Source organism: Lissotriton helveticus, chromosome 3_1 (genome assembly GCF_964261635.1).
Source record: "Lissotriton helveticus chromosome 3_1, aLisHel1.1, whole genome shotgun sequence".
Lineage (NCBI taxonomy): Eukaryota > Metazoa > Chordata > Amphibia > Caudata > Salamandridae > Lissotriton > Lissotriton helveticus.
In genome coordinates this window covers 1,104,534,563-1,104,555,146 of record NC_136061.1, presented here as the reverse complement: position 1 = coordinate 1,104,555,146, position 20,584 = coordinate 1,104,534,563, and the positions used below count along the sequence as shown (strand labels likewise).

At 43.0% G+C, this 20,584-nt stretch overlaps 1 protein-coding gene across 1 annotated transcript in view; it reads left to right on the top strand.

Moving 5' to 3' along the window:
* The window catches only part of DAPL1 (death associated protein like 1), a 74,433-nt gene extending 63,207 nt beyond the window's left edge, over positions 1–11,226 (top strand). Inside the window, exons 3-4 of the mRNA XM_078683857.1 lie at positions 10,595–10,658; positions 11,011–11,226. Of these exons, the coding sequence (XP_078539983.1) occupies positions 10,595–10,658; positions 11,011–11,130 (184 nt within the window). The 3' untranslated portion in view covers positions 11,131–11,226. The remainder of the gene's footprint in view (positions 1–10,594; positions 10,659–11,010) is intronic.
* The last annotated feature ends 9,358 nt before the right edge of the window (positions 11,227–20,584 follow it).

The following is a 20,584-nucleotide window of genomic DNA, read 5'->3' as shown; positions in this document are numbered from 1 at the left end:
TGATTTCAGAGCACTGTGAAGTCTAAAGCGTGGAGAACTGCCAAAGCAAAGTGTTATTCAGGGAGTCAATGAGCAGAGTGTACATTGTACTTCCATGGCTTCCCAAATGTTATAATGGTTCCCATTAATTAATAGAATTAATGTCACTTTACAACTGGAATGTTCTTAATAGAGGGTACCATCATGAGCTGAACTCATTTTAGACGAAAATGAGAATAGTTAATACAAAGCGTAAAGATTTCAGGGAGTGGGTTTTCTGGGTTGTAAATTATTAAACCGTGCTGTTGAACTTCTACCAGTGAGGTGTAATATTGCAGATGGGTCATCAAAAATTTCAAGAAGTGTTGTTCAGCTACTTGGATTACTGTGCCTTCAGTAAATAAATTAGCACAACTGATTTTTTGGGGGGGATCCAGAAACTGCTACACCTCCGGCACATGTTCTTTGAATACATGTAGAGCACATGGTCTTGTACAATCCTTTAATACTGTTTTACAGCAAAAGGGGCTTGTATTAGATCATTAGTTGTTGTAGTTGAAAGAACTGGGGCTGTGACCTTCCCTTTCCATCCAATCCTTATTTTCCACTGTTTTGTTATACATGAAGTCTAGACCTATTCTGGCTCTGGAAGCTCTAGATTTAATTTTGATAATTTTATGAAACTCACTTTGGTGTTTTGATAGGTGTAGGCTGGGCTGAGTACTGGTGACCCTCATGATTTTTACATCATTTATCTTTGCAAAGTGCCTGTAAGTGGTAGATGTCCATTTAGAAAGACTAGGCATGTGGTTAGGCTTCACTCTGACTTGTTTACTTCATGCTCTCATCAGACTTTACATCATTGGCCCTCAACATTTTATCAATCTTTCAAAACTTGGCCCAGATGGTTTATTCTAAGGAGGAAAGTTTTTCAGCCCATGTTCCAATAAGGCTAAAACAAAGTAGTGATACTGATAATCCTCGGAGACCTTTCAAAGTTGCAGCATTACTTTGGAAGAAAATAGCTCAGTGTTACGTTTTTCTTTTGCTTCTCGACAGACCTAGATCATTAAACTAAGTCTTATACACACCTGGGAAAATTATAAAAGGATACCTGAAGTGTATAACGATTGCATAGCTGTAGAGTAAGGACCGACCACTGTCATTGTAACAGTACATGGTAAATATACATATTAAATAATTCTTAATTAGATGTCAAGAGTGGCCACATGTTCAGTCTTATTTTTGATCAATTTGATTCCATAATAGATTTCTGGTTAAATAAGTCCAAAAATGATTTGAGCTGCAACACCGCTCTAACCCTAAGGATCTGTCAACGGATTGCAGCTCATGGTTTGCACTAATGTAATCAGTTTTCTCACCATACGTCGAATATATTTACAACAAATTGCACTTCTGGTGAGTATTCTGAAAAGGTTCTAGTGCCATTTTATTCATCATTGGTACTTACCTGATGAACATGTCCTGGAACTTTTTTCTTCCTGCTCCCTTAACTCAAAAGTAATTAGCTGAGGCATGAAGTCTGCACAACCAATGCGGTCACACTGAAAAGGAAATCCTAGAATTTGCTGCATTTCTCACAGTGGAGCAGTTTTAACAAGTACAAGCTGTAATGGAAGTAGCTCACTCCTAGCTAGTTAAAGTTGGTCCTGGAGGTTGTGGTACCATTCGGCCAAGGATTTGAATGCAGGTGTTACATTCCTTCCACCAACCAGCGTTTAAAAAATATCTCTTTAAGCTAGAGACGCAAACTCACATATGTATATGAGCTTGAAAAGCATCAATATTCGGCACCAACAGTGTAGATTATGGTAATGGAAACTGTTGTGCCAGCCCATCATAAGAAATCGTTAAAGTTTTTAATGACTCTTGTTATTTGAGGACTCCTAATCCAAGTGAGCCTATTTAATGGAAATACTGCCATGATACTATCGCATCAAGTATGTTCAAGTAGAAGAAAATGTGGTGGAAAAATAACAAATGCAAGTGGTGCAGTGTCCTTGTCCATGTTATTGTAAACACTTTTGTAATAAACTGCATTTCACAGAAGGAAGATTTCATTAAGACAGACTCATGTTCAGGCTCTGTCAAAGTTTCAATTCCAAGCCAAGAATCTGAAAGGCCACCAGGACAGACAGTTTATAGGCTATTTGCCAATATTGATGGACTGTATTGAGACCCATCGGTGAAGGAAGGGTCTTGAGGGAATCTGAGACACCAGCTGTATGTTCAGTTTAAACTGGTTGAAATCCTACTTAACCTAGAATTTGCAGACCTTGAAAATGTAATTGCTCGTTGCGATTACATAATTGATGATTTCGCAGGAAAATCTTGAGGAAACTATCCACATTGTCATAATGCAAGACAAATTCCTAGTTTTAATCGTAGATGGTTCATCGAAGTTGTCCAGTCCGAGCTAGTGCGACACAGTTGCCTTCTCTCCTGTTGGCAGGATGTGAATTTGTCAGTCCCGCTATACGGTTCAGTTATTCAGCTGCAGACACAACGTGATGCAATTATACCTTAATATGTACTAGTTTAGGCTGCTCTTACTTTCACATGCAAATCACAATGACATAACTATTTCCTGTTATACCGGGTAAACAACTGGGTGTCCCCCTAATCCAAATTTGGCAGGTGGGCGTGGATGGTGCGGATTTAGGTCTCACTGAGTCAGCGCGCATGCACTGCTCAGAGCCATTTAGTAGCAGCTTTTAGAAGCGATACCATGCCGGCCACCAGCTTGCTAGAACGCGCATGAGCACGCGCCACGTTCACAGCACTTTTTACCGTCGCGCGCGCACAACTCTAGTCACCACTCGCGGTTTTTGAAAATTATTTCATTTCGCCGCCGAACATCTTTCTCGTTCTTTTTGTAAAAGATTTGTTTTAGCAGAGGCTTATCCCAGAAACTATAGTATGACCGTGTCTGTGCCCTTCGCTGTCCCTGCCATGAGCTGGTACTGGAAACTGCTTCTGATTTGAAGAGTGAAAATCGGGACATGAAACAGCTTCCGATTTGAAGAGTGAAAAGCCTTGATTTTTATTGGCTTGTTTATAATTTTAACAAATGCTTTCTAAGTCTTTTCAGTGACTTTAGCCAAAATAAAAGGAGGTTAGTTGGGTCATGTTAAACATTGTGAGTGATCTTGCTTGGTTTTCCTCGAAATTAGTTTTCCTCGGCAGAAATGATCTCTGCCAGAAGTCTTTACCAGTTGCAGCATATACATTTTTAGAGCTAGGTTGCAACGCAGTCCTCATTTGGGTAGGTAGAACATTTGTTTTGGGTTGTGTATCGATCTACTGGGAAAACTGGATAATGTGGTAGCACCAGGGTAATTTGACAAATACATTTTTTTGTTCATTTAAAGGTATAGAGTGGAGTTTAATGTTCATTTAGGACTATCAGTAGTTTGAATTGGTGAATGCCCACACACTACCTCAAGTGTAGTACTTGATTGGATCCTTACCAATTATGCAACACTCAGTGATGCTCCTTTGGGAAGCCATTTGGTGACATAACAGCTGACTTTCATATTTCTAAATGCAGGAACATGAAAAATGCAATATAAAAGGAAGCTAATTTGATCAATTACTAAAGAGTAAGTATATAGGAGTGCTTTGTGCCACCCCTTAATAGTTTTGGTCTACAGCGTTTCAGGTCTGGCTGGACAGTACATCTATATGGGACCTATTGAAACTTTTTCTATAAACTATGCATGAAGTGGACTTTGGCTCTGTCCAAAGGAGCTTTCTTTAACTTTATGCTATGTTGCTATCAATCCCGCCCTATCGTGGAGTATTTTCCATCTATTGCATGAAAGACTACTACATCTCAAAAGTACAGAGAATTATACTAACACATGCAATGATTTTGCTTGGGTGCATTGTATACAGCAATCTAGTCTATTTTTTTTTTAAACAGACTGCTTTTTAACAAGTTTTAGTCTGGACTCCAAATGCAAGGCAGAAGTGTTGTCTTTACCAGTTCACTGAGACTGGTCTTTTGTGTACTAATGTAATCGTTGTAGCACTCCAAATTCTCCAGTATTAGGGGTGTCTTTCATAGATTCACATGCCTGAATCATTCCCCGTCTTCGGAGTGGGAGCCCGACTGTACAAACCATGGCAAGAATATGCCATAATATCATAGTAAAAACCAGTAATTCCCAACCAGGAAGTAAAGTAGCCCAAGCTACAGGAGAAAAAACTTCACACTCATGACTATCCTAGTCATTTTGTATAGACCAAACTGCAGCCAATCAGGCGACAACACCCACCAGAAGGTTCTCCCCAGAGGCTCAGGCTCTCAGATTTTCTACTGCACGTCGTTTGAAGGGAGTCTCCCTGAGCTCTGCTCAGTACTTCTCCATTTTCCTTCTGGAATCTAGTGTTTTGAAGAGGTCTACCAAGAAACCTTTATTCAGGCCTTGTGACTCTTGTGGTAAGCTCCGGCTTTTTAAAGAAGATCCCCACAAGAAGTGCATTTACTGCCTGGATCCTGAACATCAAGTGAAGGACTGCAAGATTTGTAGGACCTTCCCTCAGAAGACTCTCAGGGACAGAGGGCTGCCTGCTTTTGTGGCTACAAAAGCTCAAGGATTCGGATTATCCTGCTTCTGAGGTAGGCAGTATTGCCTCTGGGTCTACTTCAGCCTCTCCGAAGAGAGCTGCTGATGAGGTTTTAACTTCTCCTGGGGCTAAGGTTGCGAGGAAGCAACAACCTACTAAAGTGTCTGAGAAGCCTTCCACATCTAAGGCTACTCCCCTGTTAAGGAGAGAAGTGGTTCATCTACGCCCCCGAGAAAATCCACAAAGAAGTTACCTCAAACATCTTCTGAGAACTTTACCTCAAACAGACCCTGTCATCAATGACGCCATCGTCGACTAAGATCTCCGTCGACACTACGTCTACGGTAACTTTTTTGTCTCCTTAGCCTGATATGATTGTCGACGGCGTCTTCATCGCCAACGATGGTCTGTTATTGTTAGACCTGTCTCGTCGACGGCAGAGTCTTCATCTTCTTCCATCGTCTGCGCCTAAACTAAAGATTCAGTCGACGAAGAAGCCACCATCGACAGGATCGTCGCCGACTATCACACCGTCGACGAAGACACCACCGTCGACTGAGCCATTATTGTCGACGACGATAACTGTACCGTCGACGACCTCATTGTCATCTACCGCCAAACCAAAGTCAACGAGTCCTTTGGTGGAACCCCCGTCGACGCCACAGCTATCTTCTTGTACCACTTTGCAAGTGTGGTCGCCGTCTACGGCTTTGCTGTCGACGCGAAAACCGTCTTTACTTCAGAGACTTGGTTCAACCTTGGAACCTTTATCTCCTCTGTATATTTCACCGCAAAAAATACCTCTGCAGGTTCTAGACAAGCTACTGGATTCTGAGGACAGTGAGGAGGATTCTGTCATTGAGGAAACCTTTGGAACGGCGACAAGTCCTTCGGAATTGAATATAAAATATCAAGAGGACGACCAAGAAGATCAGCATTTGCCTGAGCAAATGACATAAACTGTGACAATAGCATTGCTCACCAACCTTCAATGCATGCTAGATGACTATTACAGGCGTTTTCCACCATCCGAGTTAACAGGCTCTGTACCTCCTACACCTGTGGTAGAGACGCCTATGCCTGACCTCAGACCTCCAAGATCTCCTCCACCTACATCATCCAATCAGCCAGACTAACAACGTTCTATGGACGAAGAAGAAAGAAGAAGTCGATGACGGGTCCTTGATGTCTGAGTGGGATGATTACCAGGTTTAAACTCCTTCTCCTTCACCACCGGCTACTTCAGATTCACCTCCAGTGGACGTGGGTGGATTCCACCTTTTAATGGAGCAGGCCACGAAACGCTTCCACATTCATATGTAGCATACAGAACAGGAATGCTTCCTATATGATTTTAAAGACCAGCCAAGAAAGTAAGCGAAGTCTATACCTATTATAGATTTCATCTGGAAGGAGGGGATTAAAGTCATGTCTAACCCGGCTTCCATTCCTCCGGTCCTACCAAGGATTGATAAGAAGTATAAGGCTCATGAGAAGTCCCCTGCTTGCCTTTATAGGACAACCAAAACTGGATTCAGTAATCGTTCAAGCTGCACAAAAGAGATCCTAGGAACCCTTCATCTCCAGTCGCAGCTCCACCTGATAGAGACGATAGGCGCATGGATGCCATCGGCAAGCGTGTTTCACCAATGGCAGCTACCACGGTACGAGCTGCTAACTCATTGGCCGACAAATGTCGTCGGATATCTCGCCATACATAGACCTACTTCCAGAACCTTCCAAGTCTGAAGCGCAAAAAAACCTGCAGGAAGGTGAAAGGATCTCGGCTGAGATGATTGATTCTGCTGTTGATGTAGCCTCCACTGGTTTCAGGCAATTGGCAGGTGCTGCTGTCCTGCATAGGCAAAGTTGGCTGCGCTCCACTTCGTTCCGTCAAGAAGTACAAACAAAGGTATTGGATATGCATTATGGCGGAGAGTTTCTGTTTGGTCCGCAAGTGGAAGAAGCCCTGCAGACAATCAAAAAGGATACAGAAACTGCTAAATCCTTGGGCATCCTGCAATTTCGTAAGCCGCCCTTTCGAGGAGCGAGAGGACGTGGATCGTTCTCTAACAGAGGAGGATATACGCAACAGCCCTCTTACAGGCAGGGGAATCAACGCTACCAAACACAACGAACCAATAGTTATTCCCAGAACAAGAGGAGACCGGCCTACCGTGGAAAGGATAACCGACAATGAGCCTTATCACCTGCCACCGCTTCTGTCCCAATCTCATGCAAAAATTGGAGGACAAATATCAAAATTCTACTCAAAATGGTCATCGATCACATCAGACAGGTGGGTCCTGGACATTGTGGCCATGGGCCATGCCCTTGAATTCGAACAGTTTCCTCCAAACGTTCCCCCAAAGGGACCACCTCCAGCTCATCTAAAGGAGCTGTTTACCCAAATCAATTTGATGTTGAAGAAAGGAGCAATTGAAGGTTCCTCAAACTCTGAGGGGAACAGGATTCTACTCCAGATTTTTTTCTAATAAAGAAGTCCGGAGAATGGCGTCCAATTCTGGATCTCCGTGCCCTAAACCAATATCTGAAGAAGCTAACGTTCAGAAAGTTATCGCTATAGGAAATACTGCATCTCCTATCGGCTGGAGACTACATGGCCACCTTGGATCGCCAAGATGCATATTTCCACATCCCCATCTTACCTCGACAGAGTTCCTGCGATTCAGAGTGGCTGGCAGGGTTTATCAATTCAAGGTCCTTCCCTTTGGACTGCGCTCGGCACCCAGGGTCTATACAAAGGTCCTGGCTCCGGTAGCAGCACACCTCAGGCTGGAGGGAATACAAATATTTCCATATTTGGACGACTGCCTTATCAAGGCCAGTTCTTAAGCACACACACTCATTTACAGCAGTGTCTAACCCTCTTTCAATCTCTGGGCCTTTCCATCAATGTCAGCAAGTCCCAATTGGTACCATCCCAAAGACGGGCTTTCTTGGGAGTGACCCTAGACACCCAGCTGCTCCAAGCCTTCGTGTCGGACGAAAGACAAGTCAGAATACAGGACATGGCTCGGAATCTACTTTCAAAAAAGTCAGTTTCAGTCCGACGGTTCGAATCCTTTCTGGGGATGGTATTGTCTTGCATTCCGTTGATACCGAGTTGCAGTCTCAGAATGAGGCCTCAAGAAGAACTCCGCTTACAATGGCTGCAGGTCTCTGGTTCATTCGAGGACCTCATCCAGATCACCCCTCGCATGTGGGGTTCCCTTCTCTGGTGGATGCAAAGAAGGAATCTGCAACAGGGCTTCGCGTTCCTTCAGGACGCACCAAACTTTACGATCACCACGGACGCATCCCTCGAAGGCTGGGGAGCTCTTCTTCAGGGACTGACAATCAGCGGCAAATGGAGCCCTCCGCAGAAACGTTGGCACATCAATCTGTTGGAGCGGAGAGCCATCTTCCTTGCCTTCAAATCATTTCGAGCGATCCTTCAAGGAGCCATGGTATTGGTTCGCACGGACAATATGATATGCACTATGTCAACAAACGGGGAGGGACAAGATCAGAACGTTCTTGCAGACACTCTCAGCAGGACAACAGTGTCCACTCACGAGTGGGAACTTCATCAACGGACGGTGGATCGGATCTTTCGGCAATGGTGTCATCCAGATCTGGACCTCTTTGCGATCAAGAAGAACCGCAAATGCCGGTTCTTTGCAAGTTGGCATCCCCACAGACTCTCAGGGGAATGTGTTTTCGATCAACTGGTCTCAAATATATGCCTACGCTTTTCCACCGATACCGTTAGTTCCCAGAGTCCTGCGGAAGATGAAAAAACAGCTTCGGCTGATTCTTATTGCCCCCCGATGGCCTCGCCAATATTGGTTCACCGAGCTCCTTCTCCTATCGGAGTGCGAACCAACTCTGGACCTGCTCTCCATCCAGGACGGTCAGATTTACCATCCGGACCTGACGTCCCTGAAGTTAGCGGCCTGGCGCTTGAATACCTTGCGTTCGCCCACCTAAACATTCCTGCAGATTGCAAGGAAGTACTAGCCAAAGCAAGAGCACCTGCTACTATAAAGACGTACAGTCTCAAATGGAAACGTTTTTGTATCTGGTGTCGTTCAGCTGGAATTCATCCTTTTAGCTAAGCCAGAGCAAATCTTACCTTTTTTCTTACATCTGGCAAAATCGGGATGGTTTCATGCAACCCTAAAGGTTTTCTTGGCAGCGATTTCAAGATAACGACAAGATGGGACCACTTCTCTTCACTCTTCAAGAATTATACAACAATTCTTCAAAGGTCTTTTCAGAATGTTCCCTCCGGTACGTAGTCCACCACCATCGTGGCATCTTAATGTAGTGTTAGTGCAGCTAATGCGCCATCCTTTTGAGCCTATCCACAATAATTCCTTACGTGGAAGGTGTCACTTTTATTGGCTTTGACTTCCTCTAGAAGATTCGATGATATCCAGGCTTTCACAGTTCATCATCCTTTCTTACAGTTCACAAATGACTCGGTGGTGCTCTGCACGAATCCGAAATTCATACCTAAGGTGCCTTCGGACTTCCACCTTAACGAGCCTGTCATCTTAAAGACATTCTTTCCTAACCCACAATCCCCTGCAGAAAGGGCATTGCATACACTGGACATTAGGAGATGTTTAAAGTTCTATTTGCAAAGAACTTCTATGTTACGCAAATCTGATCAACTATGTATCACCTATGGTACAATTCGTAAAGGCCAAGCAGTATCTAAGCAAACAATTGCAAGATGGATCCCTACAGCTATTGACTTTTGACATACACAAGCAGGACGACCTTTGCAAGCAGCTCCTAGAGCGCACTCTACAAGGGCAGTGTCCTCCTCAACTGCTCTTTTCGCTGGAGTCCCACTCCAGCACATCTGCAGAGCGGCGACCTGGGCCAGTCGGCATACTTTCACCAAACACTACTGTTTGGATGCAGCCAGCGAGACCGATGCTTCAGTGGGTCAAGCAGTTCTGCGTAATCTTTTCAAATAAGGTGAGCCTCTGTTTTCCACATCCTCTTACTGCTGTCAGACGCTTGTTATGCTTATTTTATTGTGCACATGCTAAAGTATTTGCATTTTATCATGCTTTTAGTAATGTGATTATTTATTTATATATAATTTCATGGTTATGTGCATCTCATATTTACCAGCTTATGCTACAAAGAGCGTCTTCCAGACACGGATGTGTACTGCTATCTACTCTGATTCAGGCATGTGAATCTATGAAAGACACCTCTAATACTGGAGAAGAACAATAGTTACTTACCTGTAATATGTGGTTCTCCAGTATTGGTGTCTTTCATAGATTCACATGCAACCCGCCCACCTCCCCTCAGAGGCTCTTAGGCTACATTGGTTTACCATCGCTCCTTGTGAGAAAATCTGAGAGCCTGAGCCTCTGGGGAGAACCTTCTGGTGGGTGTTGTCGCCTGATTGGCTGCAGTTTGGTCCATACAAAATTACTTGGATAGTCATGAGTGTCTAGTTATTTCTCCTGTAACTTGGGCTACTTTACTTCCTAGTTGGGAATTACTTGTTTTTACTATGATATTGTGGCATATTATTGCTATGTTATGTTCCGTGGGACTCTCACTCCGACAACGGGGAATGATTCAGGCATGTGAATCTATGAAAGACACCAATACTGGAGAACCACAGATTACAGGTATGTAACTATTGTTCATCTGTGATATTGGCATAGCTTTCTATGCACGTATAAAGGGTAATGTTTCAAATGATCAATGCGATTTGTGTTTGAGGTTCACAAAATCCAGTCTGTTTACAGTGAAGCAGTTTTGTGATTCAGGAAATGCCTTCTAGTTAATTGCACTCCACGTTTCTACATTCATTAGCAAACCGCTTCATGGTTGCTGCTCAGCATTCCTATTAGTAGAGGTATACAAACTTTGATGTAATTTGATTTTGTTTTGCTAGATAAACTCCAGACTGCAGGTTTTGGATAACTGAATCAAACCCCCCAATAACTGTCCCCTACGCTTTGTTTTTGCTTTTTTGCAGTCCTGTAACAAGTATTGGCAGAATGCAAGCCATGAATATCCTTTTTGCTGGAGAACTGGAAAAAGTAAGTATCAGTGTCTTATAGATTATCTTAACATGCTTTCCTTTCATGAGAATGGTCTTGTGTATAGTGAAATTGCACATGAACAAACTGTTTTTGGCAGCATTGAAGACCTGTATTAAACGGAGTGTTTATAGAGTTTTTGTCCAGAAGAAAGACCGTACAGAAGTGCCCAGATACAAGAGGTCTTGATGTGTTCAGAAACCTTAATTTAAGCTTGTCGCCTTGCTATATGCATGTTATGAGGTACTCTGTGCTCAATGCTCTTAATTCAAGTCTTTTTTTTAATTGCACAGTATTGGTGTGGTCATGAATCTGTGATAATGGGCCATTTACAGATACATTTATCTTGCAGCTCAGCCGAGATTTTCCATTGGCACCTGCGCAAATGGCTGATCAGAAGCCACGTCCTGCACTGGACAAGAATATGCTGCCGAAAAGGATTCACTTTCTCCAACAGCCTCGTAAATGTTGAATTGTAAAGCAAATACACTGCTGGGTGTTGTAAATGACCAAACCTGTAACATAGTTTTGTACTTGTTTCATTCAATAAATATTTTCCAGCACTGTTGCTTTTTTTCTTTTCTTTCTCCCCAGACCGATATGTAAAACTTGCCACTGTGTATTAAACATGTGGCTTGCTGATCCAGTCACACCAATAAATACTGGTTGTCCTTATTTCTTTCATTTTGTGGTATCCAAGTACATAACTTTTCCTGTAAGCTTTACACGTTTGATGCTAAAACAGATAGTCTTAACGAATTTCTGAATTTCCATGAATGTACAGGGTAACTAAATCACCCTGGACCAGAATAGCTTGTTAACTGAGACAATCCTATTTAGGGATTTGGGCCGAGATCCATTATCACGGATTTGTAGACATATGGTCTGTGGATCAAAATAGAGATTTAATGAATGGGAGTGGAAAAAATGTCTTGTTGGAGCAAGAAGCCAGTACAGCTTATTTCACATTGTTTTTCCACACATGTACCTAGTCAGTTAACTTGTCCAAATATTGTGTGATTCAGGCAACCTTTGAAGTTAGACACCAAATGTTGATATGATTTATTTATATATATAATTTTAGATTTGCATTGGGAATTCTGGTGTACAAGGCAGATGCAATTACATACTAATGCAGTTGGCTTGCTTGTTACTCTGCTACTGCTTTAGAGCTTTGCTATGCCCTATTTGATGTACACTGCTTCAGTGGTATGTTATTAGGCTAATGGTGTAATTAGGGGATGCCTTTACGTAACCGTGCTTGGAGAAGGCTTACGGCAACATAGCTAATTAGCATGTTGGCATTGTCTGTGCTTTGTCAGCCTGCTGTCCCTCCCAGCTGGTGGGAATTGTTGTTCCAAAGGTCGAACCAGAAAGAAACCATATGGGCCATCTAGTAATGATGTAACAATAGGTCTCACAGCCCAAGCAGACTTCATCAAGGAAAGGAACATTATGGGATTGTTTTAGTGATTATTTAAAAAAAAATCATTTTTTAGAAATGCAGATCTGGGTATCTGGGTGTACAGCACTTCTCCCCTTCACACCCCCCCCCCCCACCCTTCTCTTGACTAGCTGGCCCATTTAATAGAATTTGTTTATCCCTCTGCGCCCTAGCCTCCACACTTGTTCATGATTTACATATGTTGGCAATAGCCGTGCCAGCTTCGTTCGATTTGTGTATCTGTAATCAGCTCTTCAATGGAGTCCATCCTTTTAAGGCTCCCTTTCGTGTTGACATCAGTATTTGAAACACCCTTTTGACAAGCTTGTTGGGGGAGGTTTTTGGGCAGAAAAATACACCCCTTTCCTCCTAATAGATTCCCATCTAGAGAATACACAGATAATCGCAAAGATATATCTGAGCCCATTATGATAAAATCCATCTTTAGTCTGTTAAAAAGGCCTCACGAGCTTCCTAGGTGAGTGCTTCCAACTGGTCTTTTTCCCTACATTTAGTGGTTGTGAATCATCTCCTGCAATTTTCATCAGCAGCAATCATTTAAAATCTAGGACTAAGCAAAATTTGCCCAAAAGCCTCATTTAATCTCTCTAAATAGGTGTACCCCTGGTAGTGCCTAGCCATTGGAAACCAGCTGCCTGACGATACTGGTCTCCCCCTCTTATGACCTCCAAATGTCATTTGCATATTTTGTACAACGTACTCTGATCAACCCACTCTGTTCGGCCTCTGTCACCATCTCCTGTACTCTCTTTAATTCTTTCCAGTTATCTGTTATTTCCATTATCATTAGGAAAGCATTCTCTTTTGGGGCAAGATGGCCGCTGACAGTCTGTAGGGGCAGGACGCGCTCTTACCTGCTCCCCCGCTCGAGTTTTCATGCGAGGATTAAGGTGTAAGGAGAAGGAGAGGAACGGAACCGAATACGGCGGTGCTCTGTTCTGAGCAGCGGCTTCGATTTTGAGAAGCATAACGGAGGAGAAAGGTGATTTATGCTGCTAACCCCGAAGGTAATAGCGGAGGTAGCCCTCCCAACGTTGGAAGCGGTGCTGACTCGAGCATTGGCTAATGCCCGTCAGCTGATGGTGAAGGCGAGCGGCTGGAGGAAACAGTATCGGCAGCGGCAGCAGCTGAAGCGTTATTGGCAGCGGAGCTCAGCGGGCGCTTTGTCCACAAGTTGGCGTTCAATGGCGCCGAAGAATTCGAGAGCGCTGAGAGAAGAGAAAGCTGCTTGGAGCGAGTTTGATGCTCCGGCGGCTAACCTCCGCACAAAGAAACAGACGCGGACGCAGGAGATGAGTGAAGACCCTCGCGCTGCTGAGCAAGTAAGGAGTGCAACACGGAGCAAGGAGGCTGGAAGCAGCGTGGGGGAGAGGCTGAAAAAAAAAGATAAAAAAGATAAAATTAAGCCAGCACCGACAGATAAAGGAAACAAGGGAAAAGTAATAGAGCAGGGGACTTTGAGACAGCCACTAGTTTTAGAGGCTTTTTTCCCTGTAACTACAAATAGCTCTCAAGTAATGTCTGGCTTAGCCATACCTCAAATAGACTCTGGCGAAGTTGTGAGCAGAGATTCTGAACCTGACCATGGACCCCTTGCGAGGGAGATAGACAGTAACTCGCAGGCAACTAGCTACTCAGTACAGACCGACAATTTGGAAGCTCTAAGCGAGAAGGCGTATAGAGTCAATGATTCACTACAAGGCGCTCCGGTGCAGGAGAATGTGGAGACCTCTTCTGGACAGGTCAAACAGAGTCATGAGAGAGGGGGCAAAACTGTGCCCGATACTGGGAATCTCAGAAATGATAATAATGTACTAAATAATATAAATGTTAACCACGGTACTATAGAAAATGATAGTATCTTGCATCATGTTGAAGTAAGCACTCTGCCTCCAAACTTGGGGTCAAACAATAATTTTATGACGGAGGCAACGACAGAGGCATTAAGGGAGGAGCAGAGTAACGCTAATGCTTCTAGTCTTGTTGTCACTTCAGAGGGGGGCAGCAATGATACTAATGTACCTAAACAGCCTGAGAGGGGGGGAGCTGGTGAGGGAAATGGCGACGGAAACAGAAGTGATAATGCGAGTAAAGTGATTAATAATGATCTTAAGGCCATGGTATATTTAACTGGTTCCCCTTCTGATGAATGTTTTTTCTCTGTTAATGAGGGTGAGGATGAAGGAGAGGAGGTGGGGGCGGTTGGGGCGGTTGGGGGAGGTGAGTCAGAGGACTCGTCTGTCGTCGGCTTAGGAAGTGACCGGACATTATCAGGACTCGTAACAGAGACTATATCCACATCCGGTTCTGGCTCTGGAGAGCTCTCTGATAAGGACTTAGCTGCCAAACGTAAATCTAAAGTTTTGACCAAAAAAAGGAGAAGAACAAAAGGATCTATAAGTCCAGCAGCTATTAATGTGGCAAAGAGACTTGACTGGGACTACGCTGCTACATCTCAGATGTATAAAGAGGGTGTCGGGAGTCCAGATGAGACTATGGGATCTTTACGGTTGAATGAAGAGAGAGCCAGGCAAGGCCTACCCGAAACTCAGATTCAGAGTCAGGAGCAGCTCCAACGTCAAAATACACCTTTGGGGTTTGAAGCTATGTTCTCAATGCTTAAACAAATCCAGACCGAGGCAAGGGTAGAGAGTCGGAGAGCCAGGCAGGAAAGTAAGAAAATACAAAATGCCCTTCGAAAAGTAAATAAAGCGTGCACAGAGTTGGCAGGGAGAGTTACAGAGGTGGAAGAAAGAACGGGGGCCTTGGAAGATGAAATGAATGGATGGAAGGAATTTAGACAAGACCAAGAGAAAATTAACAGTGATGTACTATGGAAGCTCGAAGATTTTGAGAACAGGCAGCGGAGAAATAATGTTAGACTCTTAGGTATTCCGGAAGGAAGGGAGGGACAGGACGCTAGAGCTTACATAATCGAGTTTCTCAAGGGTGCATTTCCAGACATAAAGGGATGGGACTGGGAATCAGAGATTCAGCGTGCTCATAGATTTCCTTTTACACAGAAGAAGGGGGATGGGTCAAAAAAGCCTAGAGCATTCTTAATTTATGTGGGCAACTTCCTATTGAGAGAAGAGATACTGGCCAAAGCAAGACCACAGGCAAAATGTAGATATCAGGAGGTAGAGTTCTTTGCTAGACCAGACTTCTGTCATATAACGGTAGAGCGTAGGTGGAGACTGCGGGAGCTGATAGCTCCATTTCAGAGAATTGGGTGCGAGGCATACCTAATGTTCCCTAGCAGACTGAAGGTGGTTAAAGATGGCCAGTTCAAAATCTTTTATTCTGAGATCAGAGCGGCTGAATTTTTGGCATGGCTCAAGGAGAGGACCCCGCAGAACAGTACACAATCTCAGGGTCTAGTGGTAGATTTACCATCTAAAGGCAGCAGGATATAAAGTTAGGATTTTGAAAATTTTATAGAAGCACAAGAACAGAGAATTGTAGTGTATTGCTACGTAATTGTGCAGATTGGTAACAGTAAGTGAGCACCACCTATGTAAAGGGTTAGGAACACAATAGGAGCGGGGGGGGGGGGGGCGTGGGACCCAAGCAGACACAGCTGTCACACAGAGGTCCGTTGGACCTTTTTGCCTGTAGGGGGGGTGGGATAGTCGGGGTGGGGGGGAAGGGTGGAGCTCACGGGGGGGGCAAGGAGCGCAAAACAAATAGGAAATATATAACACAGGAAACATTATGGAATAAGAGGAATAATGAAACAGAAGGAAGGTTTGTGTTGGCTGAGTCATACAAAGCCGTGGTCATAATGTGTAATTTGTTTTTTTTAAGGGCCAAAATTGTGATTGTATTTGTTAAAAACCCAGGATGAGTACACGTATAATGACATGGAATGTGTGTGGTCTTAACGATAAGACAAAAAGGCAAAAGGTAGCTGTTTTGATTAAAAGTTTAAGAATAGACTTTCTAATACTCCAAGAGACCCATATACAACTGTCTGAAATTAGGCTGCTAGACCAGCTAGGTCTTACTGTTTTAGCGCACTCTAGGCAGGGAAGTAGGAATAGGGGGGTTGCGGTTATGGCAAGGCAAAGAGATGTAACCACCAGGAAAAAATGTGAGGATGTATGGGGCAGATGGGCCCTGATAGAATGCTTGATTGGAGAAACATGGGTCACTCTTGGGTCTACAGGTGATGATCCGGAGATTTTTGAAGCAATCGATATTGAGTTGGCAACCTGGGCTCCATTTATTTTGATAGGAGGAGATTTTAATATTAATGGAGCAGGGGGATTGGGGTTGGGGCTGGGGCCCCCAGTTAAATATAAGGGGAGGAAGAAAAGAGTCTTTAAAGCAATTGTTAATTTAGCCAGAAATAATGGCTTGCTGGATGTTTGGGATACCCTTAACCCTAGTCAAGATGGTTTTACATACTATTCAGCACCCCATAGGATAAGTGTCAGATTAGATTATTTTTTAGTCAGTAGCCAAGGCATTGATGGGATAGATATCGAAAGAACACCAAGACTATTATCGGACCATAATCCTCTTATAGCCACTTTAAAAGGTTTGACAGCGGTAAGGAAGGCCTCGGAGTGGTCTTTTGAAAAGGCTTTTCTAGTGGAGGACGTATATATCCAACACATGAGGGGATGGATATCTGAATTTTTGAATATAAATAGGCATACAGCACCCGTAGGGATAGTGTGGGATTGTTTCAAGGCTGGAGTGAGGGGTGAGACCATCAGCTATGGGGTTAGGAAAAGAAAACAGGAGAAAGAAAGAAGTGAGGGGGTAAGGAGGGAATTATTGCGGGCAGAGGATGAACTGAATAGTAGGACAGATCAAGCTGGCAGTGGAGCTCCAACGGATTCTGCATATCTTAAACTTGTTAAACTGCGAATGGAGGAGGAAGAACAGATAGCAGAAAGGGCAGCCAAACAATATACAGTGAATAGAGAGAATTGTTATGAGATGAATGAAAGGGTGGGCAAATTGTTAGCAGCTAGAACTAGACAGAAGGTATCATTTGGGGAGATAAAAGCAATCAAAGACAGTACAGGGGCGACCTTAACCAATGTACAACAAATAAGGGAAGTTTTCAGGAATTTTTATACGACCTTATATTCTGAGAGCGATATAAAAGACCCTGAAGACATAATGGAGTATTTGAACTATTATGAGGGGAGGCAGCTGGAGGAAACAGAGAAGAAGAGGATAGACAACCTGTTAGACCTAGAGGAGGTAAAAACAGCTATGAAGAGTTTACCATCAGGTAAGGCGGCAGGTCCAGACAAAATCCCGCTAGAGTTTTATAAAGTGTTCTGGGAGGAGCTAGGTGGAGATATGCTTTATACTATGAAACAGGCACAGAAGGGAAGCTCAATACCAAGCACTTGGTCTGAGGCCGAGATTGTGGTTATTCTTAAGAAAGGGAAAACGCCAACTAACCCGGGGTAATACAGACCAATCACTCTTATGAACACGGACACAAAGATTTACTCAAAGGCACTGGCAACAAGATTTGCCAGTGTAATAACACCTCTAGTTACCAATACCCAACACGGTTTTATACCGGGACGGGGGACTACACACCATGTTAGGAAGTTAATCACCCTTATAGATAAAACAGAGGCTGATGGGGACCCGTTCGCAGTATTATTACTAGATGCTGAAAAGGCTTTTGACCGTGTGTCATGGGTGTATATGTGGAGTGTCTTGGGAAAATTGGGATTTGGTAGTGGCTTTTTAACAGCGTTAAAGACATTGTATAGAGATCCTGTTGCGGCAATCAGAATTAATGCGGGGTTAACGGATAAAGTAAAAATTAATAGGGGCACAAGGCAGGGCTGCCCATGCTCCCCGTTACTGTTTGCGGTATATTTGGACCCACTAATCAGGAGACTGGAGTCAAATAGGAACATCTCCCCAATTGTCACACTTAGGGGGGAGTGTAAGATTCTGGCCTATGCCGATGACGTGGCGGTTATAACATCATCACCCACAGAGGCTATAAGACACGTGGAACAGGAGGCAAAGGAATTCGGGAAGGTTTCCGGGTATTCCTTGAATACCGGGAAAACACAAATCATAAAAAATAGTAAGGCCCCATGCCAGGATCCACGGGTGGCGCGGACGGGAACTTATTTGGGAATAACTATAACTTCAGAATTAGACAAGTTAGTGGATCTAAATATCGATCCTATTATACGGAAAGTTGGGGGTGAATTAGACAGACTGAATAATCTCCATTTTACCTTGGTTGGAAGAGTGAACATTATAAAAATGTTAATCATGCCGAAATTTTTGTATCTTTTCCGAACAATTCCCTTATGGTTCGATAACGTGTGGTTTAAAAGGATTGAAAATATGATTAATAAATTTATCTGGTCCAAAGGTAAAACTAGGAGAGCGGCGAGATTCTTGGCACTCCCACGGGAAAGAGGGGGGTGGGCGTTACCAGACTTTAAGCTGTATTACTGGGCCGCTGCCTTGCAGTATATGGTAGGATTAATAGGTGGAGCTGAAGCAGAAGAAGAAGATCATTTAGGGTCATTAGCGATTTATGGCATCTTGCTGGGCGAAGAAACAAAAAATATTTTTTTGAGAAATTTTGACACGGCATATTTCAAAAGAACACGCTTTAAGACTATACTGGGTGCATATAATATATGGAAGGCTTTTATGAAAAAGTTTGGTCTGGGGAAATTTAACAGGTATATGAGGTTATACGAGAATGTGTTACTTCCGGGGGATATATTCTCTGATTCGGTTTTTACGGAATGGTATCGGAAAGGGATAATAAAACTAGGGGATGTAATGGGGACACAAGGGGTGAAACAATTTGCAATAATACAGAAAAAATTCAATTTGTCGACAAATCACTTCTTCAAATATCTACAAGTAAGAAGTTTCCTACAAAGCAAAAGAGGGGGAATAAGAGGATTTGAAAAAAACAACATATTAGAGATAATAGAAACTGGAGTAGATTGCACAATTAAAAGATTTTATCTTGAACTAAATGAACAAAGACCGGATGACATGGCTAAATGGGGGGAAATCTGGTCAACGAAGCTGGGCATAGAACAAGAATGTTTTAAAATATCATTAGAATTAGGGATGAACATTCTATGCTCTGCGTCATTACAAGCACAGCATTACAAGACTATGTATTGGCTTTATTACACCCCGGCTAAACTGGCACAATGGGGAGCGACAACTGGTATAAACTGCCCCAGGTGCACGAGTGCAGATGCAGATGCCATTCACATGTTTGCAATATGTCCGAGCTTAGTCACAGTACTTAAAGAAATAGAAACGTTTCTACAAAGGGCACTAAAACTACCTGTTAATCTATCACCTGCGATTATTCTGTTAGGGGTAGATGGAAACAATGATGTTGAGACAGGGAACTATTTTATCTTCGTGGCCATGGCAGTGTACAGACTGTGTGTTACCACCGCATGGTTAGATCAAGCGGCGCCATCATTTCAACAATGGTTAGCCAGGTTGCTGAGCATATACAATTTAGAAAAAGCGATCTACTCCAGAAGAGGGAAAAGATTGAGGAAATTAGGTTTGGAAATATGGGAAACAATAACGAAATGGAAGGAAGAAGGTTGATTTGTATAGGAAATGTATATGTACATAATTTGTATATAATTTGTATAAATGTGTATGTAATTCGTAAATGAGGTATAACAAGGTATAACAACCTAGAATACATATAGAAAGTATAATCGATGTCAATATGTATGTATAAGGAGAGTGACCTCACCCAAATAAGGAGTGATGTATCATTTTGGTATTAAGATGATGTTTCTTTCCTTTTCTTTTCTCCTTTTTTCTTTTTTTTTTTTTTTTTGTTTTGGCTTATTTTAAACGAAATGTATGATGTAAAATTGACATGTGTAGGAAAAACTGTTTTTCTCTATTATTTGCTCCATGCCCCCTCTGTGCTCCAGAGGGTGGGAAAAATTAAAAAAATTCTGTGAATAAAAAGATTTAAAAAAAAAAAAAAGGAAAGCATTCTCTTCCTCAGATCTACATGTGAAACTATAATTTACCATGAATCCTCCAATAATTGTACATGCCAACAAAGCGTTGTATCTAGCTACGGAGTCAGCGTATCTATTGCCTATGGCAACGTATCTGCTGCCTGTTTGATGCCCTGGGCATTTTACCACAGCAATTTCTTTAGGCAGCTGCAATGCACTGAACATACTTTACATTCTGACCATTTCTGATCGGTGATCCTTTGGAAGTCCAAAACCCTCTCTGCATCCATAATTTCCCAAAATCGTGCACTACACCGAAACCATGTTGACCGTTTGTAAAAACGGTGACTCTCAATTGAGTAGGTATACGGCAAGCTCTAATAAGAGTAATTAACTCTGCAACCTGGGCAGGAAAGATTGGAGCCAAGAGGCTTCAATCACATCATTTATGGTGCAGACGGCATGTGCTGCTCAGTGTGCCTTCATTA